General features: G+C 55.6%; 1 protein-coding gene across 6 annotated transcripts in view; it reads left to right on the top strand.

Annotated features, from left to right (window-relative positions):
* The window catches only part of Hth (Meis homeobox homothorax), a 440,142-nt gene that overhangs the window by 117,040 nt on the left and 306,108 nt on the right, over positions 1–16,994 (top strand). For all 6 annotated transcript variants that reach the window (XM_076310509.1, XM_076310510.1, XM_076310508.1 and 3 more), the window contains exon 7: positions 6,811–6,940. In XM_076310509.1, coding sequence (XP_076166624.1) covers positions 6,811–6,940 — 130 coding nt within the window. The remainder of the gene's footprint in view (positions 1–6,810; positions 6,941–16,994) is intronic.

Below are 16,994 nucleotides of genomic sequence, written 5' to 3'. Positions count from 1 at the left end.
AAAAAAATAGAAGCCGCGAAGGACGGGGGCGAGGGAAGGGCGAGAGGGAAGGGCAGCTCGCGATAGAGCAAGGCCGGTGAAGAAGAAGAAGAAGAAGGTGGGGAAGCTACCGCCTTATCCCGAGGGAGACGAAGGCAACACGGGAAACCAATTAGCCGAGGAACGCCGCCACCGTGCCACTAGATACGAGTCCGAGCTTCGTACCGTATTCGCTCGAGCTGCCGGTTCGAGCGCGTTGTTACCGGTGGTCCGGGCCTTCCGTTATCGTTACCTGCGAACCCCGCAGACGCAGCGTCGACCCGACTCGATCGACGTCGCTTAAAATCCTCTCTTCCTTCTGCCAGCGCGGAGTCCCTGCGGTTGGCCGTTGAGATACCCGGTGTCGGCTTCAAACAACGCGTTTCCACCTCTTTCTCTCTCTCTTTCGTCCCTCCTCGCACCGCCTCTTTTTCGCGGCGTGGAATTTTAGACCCTCGAATCGAGAAAGTAACCTCGACGCGGATGTTCGATTTCGGAACTCGCGATTCGAGACGAAACTTTGCGTTTTTGGATCCCGAGACCCATTCTCAGCGAGACGGAACCGTAGACTCTCGGCTCGGGAAAGTTTCGACGCCTCGATGCGGATCTATGGCGAAGCTGGCGCGGTTCTGGACGCACCACCGGTTCCGTTTGGCGCGGAAAGTTTGCGTTTTTGGCTCTCGAGGTATTTTTCGCTAGGTAGAATCTTGGACTCTCGGGCAAATTGGAACGCCTCGACGCGGATTTGTGGCTTTCGCGATGGAAATTTGCGAAAAATACCGAAATGGCGGCGTTCTCCCGGTACGCGCAGTTCGATCTCCCCGAGGGGGATACCACCGCGCGGAGGTGGACCGTCGCGTCGCATAATCGCGAAACTCGAGTCGGTCGTAGGACCCGTGTTTTTCGCCGGGCGCGTCGCGGTTTTTTGAAGGAGCACGATCATTTGGGAGTCTAATTTATACGGCGGGTAAATTAAAACGGACGCGTTGGCAGCGACCGAGAGGGAGGACGCATCTGCGAATCTCCATCGGGGCTCGAGGTCGAGGAAGAAGGACGCTCTACCGCGCTCGGGGAGGAAGAGGAGAATCGATCCTCGGGGCGGACAGAGAAGGAGCTATATTGCGATTAGGCAGGAATGTTGATTAGATCCATCAGCTGGTCGAGCGTTGGCCCTCCCTTCTTCGCTGAACCTTCTCGAAACCCTCGTTTGACCCAGACTCGAGTCCTCTTCGAGTCTCCGGATCCTGTTCGATGGGATCCTTCGGGTGGACTCGGTTTCGAATTTTTCTTCTCGCTCGTAACGAGAATCGCGCGGCTCTCGACTCGGTGTTCCCTTCGAAAGCAGAGGAGCGTTCCCGTGTCTCGGTTCCGTAGTCGTCGATCCTTTCTTCTCGCTCGTAACGAAAATCGTACAGCTCGGTGTACGCTACGAAAGCAGAGGAGGGTTCCCGTGTTTCGTTCCCGATGTCGTCGATTCCTTCGATCCGTTCTCGCGACGAGCAATCTGCCGCCAGACGAATCGATATCGACGTAAAATCGAAACGAGTCGCTCCGATCGTTGTCGCGGCTATAATATCGGGCTACCTTCGACATCGGTCCGTTTGGACGTTCGATCGATTTATACCATCGATCCCCCCGGCGTCGATCCCGTATTCCACGTAGGTAGCGACTCCTGACGTCGATACACGACGCGCGACGTCGTTCGCCGACCGAACAAAGACGTTCCGCGCGCGTATTATGTGCACACGCGGATACGGAACGCCGGAGCGTACGCGAGTGATGCAGTGTCGACTGTCGATACGTAATTGCTCCAACGTTTATCACGCCCGTGCCGGATCGTTTCTCGATCGTCGACGAGAACGTTCCCATAGAACGACGCCGCCTCTCCGAAACGACGAGAAAACGAGAACCCGGAGAACGATCGGGTTTCCGCTACCGCGTACGCGCCTTGGATAACATCGACGCTTCCCTATCGAGCGGAGGATCCTCTCGGCGAATTTTTCCACTCTCGCGAGCGAATTGCAACTCGCGGCGCAGCAACGACCGCGTAGGTGTAAAAGGCGTCGCTGCGCACGAATTTTTCGGTATACGGTTCGGACTAGCATCCGGTGAGCGTGCACAGAAGCGGTCGAATCGCTTAAATCTTTTCACCATTCGGGGAGATAAGTCGCTGGGCCTCCACCGAGCCCAATCTTATCGCTATCCGTAGGAACGGGGACGCTGGACGCGTCGCGCGAGGGACCGTAAAAGACTTTCTCCAGCCCGCATCGGTCACGAGGTTACCGTTCGGTACGAGCGCGTTATTGACGCGATAAAATAATTCGTGGAAGAAAAACTCTTGTTTATTTCGTCTCGAACGAAACGCGAACGATCGTTTCTACGGGGACAAAGGAAAGAGTAGAGTGGGCCCCGGGTGAAATTTTCCGACGTCGATCGGTACGAGCAGCCACCCCTAAAATTCGTGTTCCGGCGCGGCGTTCGCGGAAGGAACGTCCGGAATTCCATTACGGGGAAAATGTAAATATAATTGTACCGTGCTGACATAACGGTAAGATAATCCGTCGAGCGGAGGCGCTGGCTCCGCAATAAATCGTAATTTATGATCCCTTGCACGGCCGCCGGTATCGTCGAGAGAAATTCAAGACTGCGCGGACAGGGAGCGGAGGGGGCGTCGGAGAAGAAGGAGGAGGAGGAGGAGGAGGAGGAGGACTCCTCCTCGGTCGTCTCTGTTCCTCTCCCGTGGATTCCGCGTTGCCCTCGACCCTCGCTATCTGGTGCCCCGTTCCTCCGCCTCCTTCGATCCGAGAAACGGCCTCGCAGAGGCGAAGAAGAGACTCGTCGCGTCTCGGTGCCCGCTCGATGCCCCGTACTCGCGACTTGTGCTCGCTCGGTTCTATAATCTCGTCTCCTCCCACTCTCTTTCCTCTTCCACGTGTAAACGGTTCTCCGTGCCCCCCGCTTGCTCTCTCTTTCTCTCTCTTTCTCTCTCTTTCTCTCTTTGCCCCGCAGGACGGCGTCTCGTTCGCTTTTCTCTCCCGGCGAGCACCAATAAATTAATTGCGGAGATTTACGTATCTCGCCCGTAAACCAGTCGGCGAGACTAATGCTCGGCCACTAATTACGTAATTATACGGCATTATGTTACGACGACCAATTAATACGTGGGCACAATGACTCGGAGGCGCGCGTAAGTCATCGGCTCGCGATCGACGCGCGATACACCGGGGATAGCGCGTCGCGCTAGCGTCGCCTCGCCTCGCCTCGCCTCGACTCGCCTCGCCTAGCCTCGCCTCGCCTCGACTCGCCTAGCCTCGCCTCGACTCGCCTCGAATCGCCTCGAATCGCCTCGACTCGCCTCGACTCGCCTTGTCTCGCGCGGCGCCAACTTCGTCGACCGCGCGGGATTATAATTTATCGTTACGAGGCGCGCGAGATTCGTCGCAGCTCGTCGTTTCGTACCCGCGAGCTTCTCCGCGCGCGGCAAGAGCAACGATTTTCCGCGATTCGATCCGAGAACCTCGAAAAGATCGTTCGCGAAACGGTCTCGCGCCAAGATCGATCAAACTTCCGACTCGATCCGTGGAATCGGTCGGTATTTTTAGCCTAAATATCGAAGCTTTGCCAAACGAGGGAGAATCGGAGTATCTTTCGGTCGAATTTCCACGCGTATCGCCCGGACCACCGGTCGCGTCGCTTTTCTTCCGTCGGGTCGCTCCGGCGATCCTAGCGGTTTCCCTCGGCGGTGAGAGCGGAGGGGTGGGGGTACGAGGCACCGAGCGGGGGTGGAATATGAGATGCGGGCAACTGATTTATTTAAGGGGCAGACCAGACATCCGGTTTGTCGAATTACGCTTTAAGAGCGCCTGTAGACGGAGCGGCGGAACAGTGACGAGGAGACGAGCGGGGAACGAGGGGGGCAACGAGGTGGAACGAGAGCGCGTAGCCCGTCGACCCGTTAACCGTTTATCATTGCATCGACACAAGTCACGCGGTGGACCCTTGCTTGTCCATTTAAAAAACGAAAAGGAGACACGGGCCTTTAGTAGGAAGTGACGTCACCGGCGTGGATCCAACGTGAGCGGCGTTGTCGCGCGGTGCGAAACGCGTATCGATCCTTCGGGACCGCTCTCGCTTTTTCTTCTCGATCCTCACCGGACGATAGAACCGGACAAAGAGAGAGAGAGGGAGAAAACGTTGCTTCGTTCGCGTTCAACCAACGGTACAGAGCGTACGGAGAGGCGCGAGAAAAATTAACGCGGACGAAAAGGGAGAGTACGATACACGGAGCGCTCCCGAGTCGACTCGAAATGCGAAAAAAGAACTGAACCGTGAACGCGTGCTCGCAAACGCTTCGCCCGAGAACGGTCGTTCCTCGAGTAACTTTGGAGGTCGATGTCTCTCGGGACGGAGGACAGTTTCGAGTCCGTCTCGCGACGGTAGGCGTTCTTTGGTCAACGATGTTCGAGAAATCGTCGAAAAACCGCGAGCTAATGGAACGAACCGTTCGCGTTCGAGGTACGTAAGAACGCGTAATCGATTCATCGACACGCTCGGTGTCTTCCACGCAATTACTCGATTCGAACGATCGCGGCCGACAAGATGATCTTCACCTCGAAGGTGACAATGACAACCAGCGCCCTTTGTTTCGTAGTTGGTGCTAGTAGGAAGCAATCCAGCGACAACCGATGCATTATTAATGTCCCCCCTTCGCTTGTTACCGCTCTTGTACTCGCTCGCTCGACGTATATCCTCTGCGTGTCCGGGACAAGTGATCGCCGAGCCTTGTAATGAAAATTAAGACGTTCCGGGCGAGAATTATTGCGAGTTAATTAAGACGTACACGGCTGAATTATTCAGATTTATTCGAGGAAAATTGCCATTTTCTATCGTCGTCGTTGTTTCAACGGAGAGCGGATCGCGGCGAAGGTGTAGTTTTACCTCGTCGTTGAATTCAGACGGAGACGTTGCGAAACAGATCGTTGTAAAAATAATACCGGAAAGGTGGGACGACGTCGCGACGCTCACGGATGGAATCGGTCTTACCGTTTTCCGTGCTCGGATGGTCGTTTCTTTTCTTTTTTTTCTCTCTCTTCGTTTTTAAAACTCCTTCTCCGTACTCGGAACGCTCCGGAAAGCATGTCAAGTGCTTCGAAGTATCATCGGAGGAGCGAGCAGCGGGAGAGGCTCGTCGCGGCGATTCCTCGTAACGATCGAGCGATGAACGAAATGGACGATCATCCGGGTCGACAACTTCGTTTCCCACTCGCGAAGCGTGGAACTTTTCTTCGATGATTCAATCGCTTAGTACTCCGGCGCGCTGTAGCGTTCGTTTATTCAAAGACCCATCGACGACGCACGCTCGATACCTGCGCGGATCTCCGCGATAAAATATTTCCATTACGTTGCCGCGTGATCGCTCCACGGAAAATCCGTGTTCTTCCGCGTCGCCGTTGATCGCCTTCCCCTTATCCAGTACTCGACGAAATTTCCACGTAGCCGGAAATATTTTTTCCATCGCGGCGCTTCCTATCGAGAAACGCGATACGAAACAACGACAGATTCGTCGAAAGTGCGTTTCGAATCGACCGATCGTACGTTCGCGCGGAAATCACGGCGCATCGATCGCGGCTCGAGGCCGTGGAATAAGAATTTCAGAGCCGGTCGAAGCCAGGTCGGTATCACGAAGCGAAATGTCTGGATATATCGCGTCTGCCGGAGCAACAATGAGTGACAGCTACTCCCACATGCTGTCATAGGCGTCATCTTCGCGATAATGTACCGACTCGCTCCCTCGCTCGATTGCCCGCTCTCGTATCTGGTTAAAATCGTTACACGGTCAAATCTATAGGACCTTCCTGCGCGGAGACACATAACGAGGACGTGTTCGTCGACGAGGACCGGTCGAGACTTCCCGACCCGACTCTACCGCGTCTACGACCGCCTGTTATTCACCTTGGAGATGCGGCGACGGACATTTAAATTCCGCAGGCATTTTCTGTCGAACCGAGATATCTGATTTAAACGGTTTCAATTCGACGACGAAAGACGAGTTGCCATCTTCCCGTTACACTGTCTTTCTCCGCTCCGTGTATTCCGCGCGAAACCGCGAGTACTCGATGATTCGCTCCGTCGATAATTGGACACCCGTAATTTGCACACTTCTCGAAAATATTTCGATACTCTCGGCACGGTTGGAAAACAGAGCTCTCGAAATTTCTTCCAAGCGTTTCGTTCATCGTCGTCCATCGTATCGCGAGAATCGTGCCTCACGGTGGATCGATTCCACGAGCAGTCGTCGAAAAGGAACAATTAGGCCCGATTCGCGAAAGTGGGTGGGGGGTGGGTTCGTCGCGTATTCCTCGCACGGGCCCGGTCGGCAATTTGCTCGGCGTTTTTTCCCGAACGGGCAGCTCTCGCGGCTCCGTGATTATCACACGGGCTACACCCGCGGAATAACCGAGCGTCGTCGAATATTCGCCCGTCGATTCGTAGGACGCGCGCGTCGCCCGAATCATTTATGCCGGCGGCATTTTCGAGGAGTGGTACGTGTGCTCCGCCTTTAATCGAGATCGAAATCGGCCGCCGCGGGACTCGTCAATGGTATTCCGTGTACGCGCAACGGGACCGTGCGGGAACCCGGCGCTCGTACCGCGCTTTAAAACGTCTCCGCGGCCACGACGTGCCCCGAAACACCGCGATTTCGAGCGTGCACGCGCGAACACCGAGACCGCAGAGGGGGGAACAGGTTGGACGTGTCGCGTTAACGTTCCTCGTTTCGTTCGTTTGTTGCAGAGGCCACCCTCCTCGTCTCTGTCGTACCCCGGCGCGGGTGGCAACGACGACGCACGCAGCCCCGGAAGCGGGGGCACGCCAGGACCCCTCAGTCAACAAGCGCCCACCAGTCTGGACTCCTCGGATCCCGGTAAGTCCAATCGCATTTTTAAACGCGTAACACAACCGAAACGATCGTTTAGGGGGGACGATATTCTCTTCTCGTTGAAAACTCTTCCCTCGTTATCGACCGCGAATAATCGACGAGCGATCGAAAAGAGGAGAAAGCGAAACGGCGTCGGTGCCCCCGAAGAATACCGGTTTGCATTCTCCGTTCGACGATCGCGATTCGATTCCATCCTCGATCTCCTCGTTGAAATTAGTCTCTCGTTAACCGCGACGAATCGGGATCGAATTCCATCGCGGAGCAAACTACGAACTACTTCCAGTACTTCCCCCACCGTTCGCGAGTGTCCACGGATCAGGGTACTTCGAAGTTCAATGGAAGACTCGAGGAGACTTCGAGGAGCGTTCGACGTCGCGATCGCGAGACGGCCGAGATCGACGGATCGTGGGAAGCGTTCGACGTCGATCGGTCTCGACGCCGATCGATGAAAACCGAACCGGGTCTCTCCGAGTGGAAAGAGGCAACGTCGAGGGGCTGGCCGCGCTAATGACAATATCACGCGACGAGCAACGGGTTGATGACAATCAAGACGCGACTCGTTGGGACCCCACGGACCTTCTGCACGCCCTTCAAATTTTACGAACACCGACGCGCGCGTCAACACCATCAAACCCGCGGCAACGCCAGCGTCGGGGCTAATGAGCAGCCCGTCGCATTGGCGTAGCGAGCGGTACCCATTTTTACTCTTTTTTATTACCAATCGCTCGGAATTTCTTCGAATCTCGATAATTCTCGAGCTTCATTTCCAAACGATCGTTTTTTTCTTACTTCGCCGCGAAACGCTCGGTGACGCGCTCGATTTTCCAATCTTTGTCCACGGTCTCGAACCACAGCTACGCTCGTCGTTTTTATTTCGAAACGTTTCGTTGGAAAAATTTCGAACGACCCCGAGTTCCGTTTCTCGTCGTTCTCCGGGTCTCCTCGGTTGTCGGTTCCGAGCTGGTCGCGATCGAACGAACAAAAGGCTCCGTCGAACAAGGGGAACGGTTTCGCGTCGCGGAATCGGCGGCAAGGCGCGCCAATGGTTAGCGCGGTCGGGTTCAGTCAGTCACCGGAGGGTATACAAGTTCACGACACCATCCCATAAAGATTCATTAAGGTCCGCCGTCTCTATATTCGCTGTGTCGTGGCAGCGTTATAGAGCCGCGTGGCGTGCCAGTTCGCTTCGTAGCCGCGCGTTTGTGTATCGTATAGGTGTGTTCCTCCGCTCGTCCTCTTACTTTTCTGCGTGCGCGTGTATGCACCAGAGAGTCAAAACGGTTGATCAATAACAATCAAAAGCGCGCTGTCCCGAGGGGGGGAGCAAGGGGGGCAGAGAGGGAATGAATGGCTTCGGAAACGGTGTCGCGAGACGTTTAAGCTGTCGACGCGTCGTCTTGTGTTAGCCTCCGTTGACGATGGCGCTTCGGATTCCGATAAGGTAACGGACGCGTCCACGAGGAATATATTTCTCTCGCGAGGATACGCGTTCCCTCCGATTGAACAACCACGGAACGTCTCCTCGCGGATCCTCCGTCCTTCCGGTTCTCTTTTTCCGAATTGAAGAGAAACTACGAGTCGAGAGACTACGGGACAAATAGGAGCGTTTCGAGTCTCTAGCGGACAGTGTGCTCGGAAACCTCGTTGGAGCCTCTTCGGGATTACCAGCGTCGAACGAAACGGAATATTTTTCTTTCAACACCTGATGATGTCAGAGATCCGCCTCGTTAAAAATACCAGTCGCACGGTAACAGCTGTAATCGCGGCCGGCCGGCCGGCCGGTCGGTCGGTGCTGGCTCCGCGTATTTGTCATCGGATTTAAAATTCATCGCATGAGAAAACGGGCGGCCGGTTCGTGACGAGATTTCGATCAGCCCCCGCTCGACGGCGACTTCTGCCCGCTCGTATTAATTAAAGGACGTTAAACAGTAACGCAACACCTCCGATCGAGCGCTACCGTCGCGTTCCGTTCGCGTTCCGTCGCGATCGGCACGGAATCGCGCCGGTTATCCGCGAGAGTATCTAAACCGGTCGCCCCGCCGCGAAATATCGCGATCGTTATCGCGTTACGAGTCGTACGTCGCGAGGTTCCACGCTCGGTGGATATCGATCGCTCGTGAGCGCCGCGGGATCCCGTCGCGAGCCGACCATCTCGCGAGAGGAGCGAAACGATCCTCGACGATTTTCGCGCAAGGAGAAACGCGGCGCTTTCACCCGCGCGGCCAGCGGAAGCTGACCAGCCGACGGGGAATTTTAACGCGGAAAAGCACGGGGTTGACGTCGTTGGACGAATCGCGATACTCGACGGAAACACGTATCCGCGGTGACGCACGCGGTTCGTCGTCTCGGTGCAGTGGTTCTTAACGCGAGATGGACGCGTCTACGAGCGAAACCGAGGAGGCGGCGATGATCGCGGAACAAAGCGCGTTACGGTTCGCGAAACCGGGACAGTGGTTCGCCTTTGGGATTCGAATTGGGGATCCGTGCCGCTCCGGTTAGAAAGTCGCGAATTTTTCGCGTACGGTCAAAGGTGGACCGATCGTTCCTTTTCAACGAAGCGGCTCGATCGTTAGCGGTAACGGTACGACCGGGTACTCTCGAGATCTTAATTCTTCTCTCGCGCACGCTCGACGCCGCATCGGAGATTCCCGTTTCGGACGACCTCGGCACAAAGAGGTCTCTGTTTCTGGAACGCGCTCGAATCTCGTCCGAGAAGTTTCGCGCCAGTTTCGCGTCGCGAGAAAAATTGCAAGGAATCGCCGATTCTCGGGAGAGGGAGATACCAGCCGGTTGAGAACCGCCGTTAAACGTTCACCGAATCGATTCTCCTCGGTAAACAAGCCGGCGCGCTGCATGCTATTCTCTCGTTAATTCTCGATTATAGCATTGTTTATGCTTCGAACAACGCGGGGAGTCCCTCTGGAAAAGCACGCCACCTTAAACTGTTGCTTAGCGCTCGGTGCGCGGTTGCAACGGTAATCCGTGGAAGCGGAAGAGTCGAATTTCTCCATCGCGGCTCGTGGACTTTTCTTTTTCCTTTTTTTCTTTTCCATCAGGGACGATCGCGAGCTTTCCTCTGCTCACGGCTCGCCCACGCGGAGATCGAGAGGATCGTTCCGGACGGGTCGTCCAACGGAGGAGATACGATCGGTGGTCTCATCGAAGTTGTCACCTAAGGAGGCGGCATTCTACGCTGGTTTTTCTTCGTCGTTTCGTGGCCCCGTCCATCCGGCCCTTTTCGTCGTTTCCCTCTCGTCCCGTGCGCTCGTTAACGCGCCGGCTTGTTCGTCGTCAGATATCATCTTCGACGGGGCCCGCCTCGTCCGCGACCGTGGAACCACCGAACCTAATTTCCATCCTACGGGAGAAACGGAGGATCTCGTCCGGTACCACGCGTATTTCGACTCGATCCTGGAAAGAAACACGGACGGTGAAATTTACGGAACCGGGACCGTTACGGTGGTCCGGGTTCCGAAATTCCCAGGTGAATTTTTTCCGAGGAAAACGACGCGTCTTCGTTCGACTCCTCGGTACCAGCTATATCGCCCGAGGTAGCGTCCATAACTTTGCAAAGATGGTCCCTTGCACGGACCAGCGATACGCGTTCGAGCATAATCCCGGTGGTCGGGGGGGAATATCTTTCCAGGACACGCTGGAAACGCATGCCAGCGACACGTGGGAGAGCGCTGCTCTGGGCATTAACATACATCGTGTCGCAATCGCTCGCGGATAAACACGTTCCTTCTCCCGTCGAGGTTAGAGGAGATTCAATCTCGAGCGGCCGATCGATCGCGATTCGACCTCGACGAAACGCTCCGCGGTAGGAAACGTCGTTGCTCCCCGCGCGCTCACCGTCTTGTTGTTCTCCGTGAGAACTCGCCGAGGGTATCGAAGTCGACTCGCGATTACCTAGAAACAATCGAAAACCAGTCGAAGAATTTTAGTCGAGGCTTACCGCGTGGTGGTTGCATCTATCGAGGTTTGGAAAACCCTCTCCGAGGGAGCCTGTGAGTATCCCCCGTCCACTGGTCCCGAATCCACGAGAACGAGGTTCGTTAGGCGCGGACATCGATCTACGATCTAAGCGCGGCGAACGCGGCTCTCGATCCTCGAAACGATCTCGGGGCTCTATCGATCCCTCTATCTACGGGGAGGGGGCCAGAAGCACCGGTCCTCTCCGCCACCGATCGTTTTTTCCGACCATCCTTCGAGTTTACGAAGAGAGAGCACCAGATCGTCCCTCTCGATTCGCCGGAGAACGAGTCCCGTCAACGAAGGGCCTCGTCCCCCTGGTTTCTCCGAGGCCCGGGAGTCCCTTCGTAACAACCAACCACGGTCGGCGGTGTTTTCGTCGCTTCTTCGTAGATCGTTAATCGACGTTTCGTCGAGTCTCGTCTCCGAGTCCCCGCGTTTTTGGCCCCCTTGTTCTTTTTCCCGGGGCACCGCGCGCCGGGGAAAAAGCCCGTGGACCGTAGATATCCGCCGCGCCGGTTCTCGACGACTATCTGCCCCGGAACGGTCCGCGGCGGCGCGTCGCGTCGAAAGAAATAAACGAAGAGAGGATCGAGGAAGAACGATACGAGCGGGACCACTGTGAGAGAGGGGTCGGAGGGGGATCCCGCGTCCAGCGTGTTGAAGCGTGTACGGGGGACCAAAGATCACGGAGAATTCCTGGAAATCGGCGCACGTGGGAGCGGGAGGCAGAGAGCGAAAGGGAGATAGAAGTAACGAGGCTGATTCTCTGTTTTCTGTGTTTTCAGCGAGCGGCGGTATCGGTCGGTTATCGGGCCGCGCCTTTTTTTCGCTCCCTCCTCGCCGTACCCCTCGCCCCCTACGTTGCTTTTTGTCCCGTCCCCTCCCACCGCGGACCCTCGCCCGTCCCGTAGTCCTTTCTTTCGCGTTTCCCTCTCGCGGCGTAACGAGGCCTTCGTGTCGCGAACTTGTGCGCGCCTTGTACCCCTTTTTCTCCTCGGTCGAGCCCTCTCGCCACCGGGCCGTACCGCGTAAAACCTTCCTCGAACACGGGGGCCCTCGTAAGGCTCCCGACGCGTCCCTTTATCGCCCTCCCGCTCCTCCCGATCGAACGATCTCCGCCGCTTCGAACTCTATCGGTTTCGAATCTTCCGTTTGTGAACCAGAGACGAGATTTCGTTAGGTTACTTTTCAGCGATTTCTTCGCTGAAGCTTCGTCCGGAAGCGACCGTTTTACGAAAGACAAATCGTCGAAAAGTTTCGGGGGGTTTTCGCGTGAACGGAATTTTTCTCGAGACGTTTATTGACATTCGACGCACGAATTTTCTCCGAGAGTTCGTAAGGTGTTTTTACGAGGAAACGAAAGTTTCTCTCTCCGTCTCGCGGCCAGCCGTGATTAATTCTCGCCGATTAGAAACGCTCCGGCACGGTTCACGGTCCGACTCGCCGAAAAAGCTTCGAACCGATAACGCCACGTGCTGTGCCGCGGGCTCGCGATCAGCTCCAAGCGCGTACAAAGTTTACGAGACGGGAGAACAACGAAGCGGCGTCCGAGGCACGACGACATTGAAGTTAATTGACACGTTAATGAATAATAAACTCGCGTCACTGGCGGGCTATCGATGTGCTCGCGGGACGGTTCGATAGCCGGGCACGACAGCCGGTGGCACTCTCATTAATATTACTGTTTACTATGCCTTTAATCGCTGATTTTTCCTCCCGCCGCCGTTCCTGCCGGCTGTCAGGGTTCATTGATTCGAATGGTTCGCGCTATCGTTCTTCCTCGCTCGTTTCTCGGTAAAGTCGTCGGTCCGCGGGACCGAAAGATTTCGCGGTTATCGCGCGCGAATCGCCTCGTCCAACGGATTCGAGATCGAGAGCCACGGGAACTCGAGTGGTCGATGATCTCGACGTTTTCGAATTCGACTCTTCGGGAGGAACGTGCATTTTCCGGAAAACTCGACTCGGAAAAGTTCTCTCATTCTTTCAACGACTCTTCGAGACGGTTCATCGATCTTTGGCGCGAAATTCGAAATCGTATCCCAATCGTTGCGCTTACGCCGGAACGGTCGAGATCGTTAACCCGCGGAGCGGATGGTTTCTCGATCGGGAACGTAGACGATTTCTCTAGCTGCTCTCTTCCCGATTACTCGAGTCGATGTTGGAATTATTCGGCTCGAGTACAGAGTAGGAAAGTTTCTCCGTAAATTTCGCGAGTGGAAAAGGTTCGTTCGGTGTTCTCCCGCGGAGTGGTTGCGGAAAAACGCGAGGACGCGCAGGAGAGGATCGGCAGGTGAAACGAGGCGATGGCCGAGCCACCAGCGATCGATAATGCGGCCCATCGATACCCCGGCTAGATTTGGCAATCGCGCGTAATTGCGCCGATATTTCACATAAGCGGCTTAATTGATTTTTCTCTCGGCGGGTCCCTCCCGGCGTGCTCGGAAACGGGCACGGAGAGCGGGCAAACGGAGATCCGTATTTACGGCTATTTTTAAATCAGCCGTCGGTATGTACCGACGTTTATTAGGATGCCGATGAAACGGCGCGAGGCGGTGGTAAATATTCGGAAATTTGCTCTTGGCAAACCGGCCGATAAATAATGCAGCGCGCGTGTATTTAGTTTTGTTAATTATTGCCGCGGTTATCTGCGCGCTCACGACCAAGGGAGCGGAACGCGAGGGAAACGCGCGCGAAAATCCAACGAACGGTGGAAGCGGGAGCCCACGGGGGAGGGACGGATATCGTTTCGCGACGCGAGAACTCCAATTATAAATCTTGCACGGTTGCATTAGCGAAACGAGGAAAGAGAGAGGGCCGACGAATGACGAAATTTTGGAATTTCGTTGCGATATCGCGCCGATTTAGCGCCGAACTCCGAAAACGTATCCAACGAGACGGTTTCGAGGAGCGTCGAGAAATCGAGTTGTCTCGTTAACGAATTTTTTTCAAAATTGAGACAAACTTTCGTCGAGAATCAATGAGAAAGTTTCTCGCCCAAACGAATCGAAAGATTCGCGAAACTCGCATCTACAGAGTATAGAGGATCACTCTCCGTGCTCGCGGAATCGACGAAACGTAGACGCGACCGTGAAAATCGGCGTCGAGCAACATCGGTGACAAAAGCGACTCCGGCGACCGGTTCCCTTTTATTTCGGGAACACCGCGGAGGGCTCTCGAGAGCGGTGAGCCGACGAACACACGGGGAAGGGCGGGCTAAATGTCGAGCAAGGTCGCGAGAGCGGTTGTTTCGCGGAACCGTCGTCCAATTTCGTCGCGGCGATTTTTGTCCGCTTTGTTGCGGATCCGTGCCTTCCGAGAAAGGAAGCCCTCGTGTCCCTCGGCGCGTGTAGCGTTGATTAACACACAATGTGACAGCCCACCGTGGAAAAAGAGGCGGAGATCGTCCGTAGGATCGCGGATCGCGCATGTGTTATCGATTCATCGGGGAACATCCCGGAGGACACTCGCACCTGTGAGTACCGCGACGCGTCGCGGCGGCGGCGTCTTTGATCGCGGAGCGGCGTCTGTCGCGATCGTTACGGTATCGTCGAGTGCCGCGCGCTCGTTAGAAAGTGTAATACTCGAGCGAAACGACCCGCGCGAACCAGCCGGGTTTTCCTCGCAGCTAAGACACGGTTTACGATTTTTCTCGAGTACTCGATACCACCGGGCCAGTTTTTCGCAGCGACGATGGCCACCGAAATAGGAAACGTTGACTTCTTGCGTTCGTGGTTAATGGAGTTGTAAGATGGGAACGGATAACACGCGGAGCCGTATGCGACAACGATTCCGCGACGGTGAATGAATAATTGGAATCCTCCGAGCGCGTTCGTCGAACGAAAAGGAGAAAGCGTAGGTTCGCTGTCGGGATAAAATATCGAGTTTTGCGATGGTTCGTGCGCGCTCTCGTAATGCCCTCGTCCGGAGGAGAGCTCGCGATCCAGAGTATCGTGGTATCGGATACTCGACGAGGTATCGCTAATGTTTCCATCGCGATCGCTCCGATCGTCGTTAAGGCTACACGAGGATCGAGAAACGGTGATGGCTGTAAGGTCTTCTCGCAATCCGGGAGCAACGAAACAAAGAATTCTCCTCCGCGAGGTGCCGTCTTCGGTTCTCGTTTCCATCGCGACGCACGCTCGTGCTTCACCCGACGGATCAAGGATCGAGGACATTTTTCACCGCGACAAAGCGTTCTCTAATGACCGGATTAGTCTCCGCGGTGGCGATCGAGGTTCGATCACGCGATCCTCGCGCGGAAAGCCGCCGCCGACGCGCGTAACCCGGCCCGATCTATCTCCATAATTTATTCCGTCGCGGTTGAGCACCTCTAACCGACAGCTGTTCCGAGCACGTAAGATAACCTAAAACTCGCCTCTCTCGCCTCCGCTGGCTGGCTGGCTGGCTGGCTTGCTGGCTGACTGGCTGGCCTGGGCTGGCTGGCTGTGCTGGCTGGCTGGCTGGCTGGCTGGCCAGCTCGCGTGCGTATTGACGTAGTTTGTATTTTTTAAGTCGTCATGCCCAAATGGCCCGAGCCACGCTGCCGCCGTCGCGACTCAGCTCCCTTTGATTGTCTTCTCGGAAGCACCGAGATTCTTTCTTCCTGTCAGCCGGTTAGCAGATCGGTCACGAATTACCGTGAAACTTCGCCTCTCCTCCCCCTCGGGGCATTCGTCGAATTCCCCGAAACATCGACCGACGCGAGCAGAGAACACGGACGAACGGATACCCCGTCGAACCGAGAGACATCGCTCGGAGGATCGATAGATTCCGCGGAGAACCGTCCTTGGAAATCTCGCGTCTCCGTATCCTCGTATCGAGCTTCCTCGACCGACTCGTTTTCCTCTTTTTTCCCCGTGGTCTCCGTTCTTAGCGTTCCAGAACCCTCGACGCAAGAAGCGGACGAATTTCGTACAGTCTCGACACCGCTCGTAATTTCGTCGATCCGGAAGCGAAGAGAGAACCGTCCCGTTTCCTGCGCGAAGCCGCGTTATCGATGATCGGGCCGCGGAGAAGCTGACGGAAGACAGATACCGGTGCCGGGCAATTAAGGAATCTCGCGCACAATGTCGAAACCTCGAACGGATCGAATAGTCTCGCGCGCGCGATAAAGCCATTCGAGTAGGAGCGCATCGGTAATTATTTTCAGCAACGGGGCGTACGTCATCGCTCGACCGCGAGTGGATCTCGAACTCGGACAGCGAACGCTGGACAAAATCGTCGAGCCGTGGTCGAAAATTTTGCCGTTTGGCACGCGGTTCCGTCGTCTATTTCCACGCCAAGACCGTTTGGTATCGTTTTCTGCGCGGCGATCGGAGCCCGGGGATGTGTTTTGTCCGTTTTATCGTATGCTAATGAGTCAAGCGCACTGACGCAGATGCGGTCGCTATTAATATAATTAGCATTCCAGTTGTACTCGGGGGGTTATGCAATATTTTTTCCAGCGGTACCGCGCGAGGAAACGAACGCTCGCTACGCGCCTGGTTTTATATGGTAATTAGGGAATCGATCGCGAACGTTCGAGCGCGATTGTAATCGCGGCGGCGGTCTCGAATCGGCTGCCTTACGCTTTGCCGGCTCTCGACGCTAATTAGAGTCGAAATCGGAAAATTCACCGGCGGCGATATCGGTTCGCTGAAACGGCCGTAGAGTTTCCCGATCTCTTCCTACGGACGCCGCGGTACGCGTTCCGTTAGGTTTCGCGGGGACTTTCGAATCTTCGTAAAAATGTTCGTTGAACGATCGATCGGGTTCGCGCGTCGAACGTTCCCGATACATCGCGTCGCGACGCGAGATCGACGATTTCTTTCCGCGTAATTTAAAAGTCAGATGTATCGGGAAGGTCGGAACTTTCTTTTCGTAGATGGTATCGTGGATACGGCTTCGTGGAATATTTTACGAAATTTCGGCCGACGCAGCGGAAGTACCGTGCTCCCCGTGAACCTAACGAAAAATCCAGCTACCCGTTTTTCTCGCGCGGTGCTACGTCCTCGAGGAAATTCGTTTCGCCCTCGAGGTCCCGGGAAAACGTTCGTTTCGTTTTCGAGCGCAGGATCGTAATTTC

This window comes from Ptiloglossa arizonensis, chromosome 4 (genome assembly GCF_051014685.1).
Source record: "Ptiloglossa arizonensis isolate GNS036 chromosome 4, iyPtiAriz1_principal, whole genome shotgun sequence".
NCBI classification, from domain to species: Eukaryota; Metazoa; Arthropoda; class Insecta; order Hymenoptera; family Colletidae; genus Ptiloglossa; species Ptiloglossa arizonensis.
This window is presented reverse-complemented; position numbering and strand designations above follow the sequence as displayed.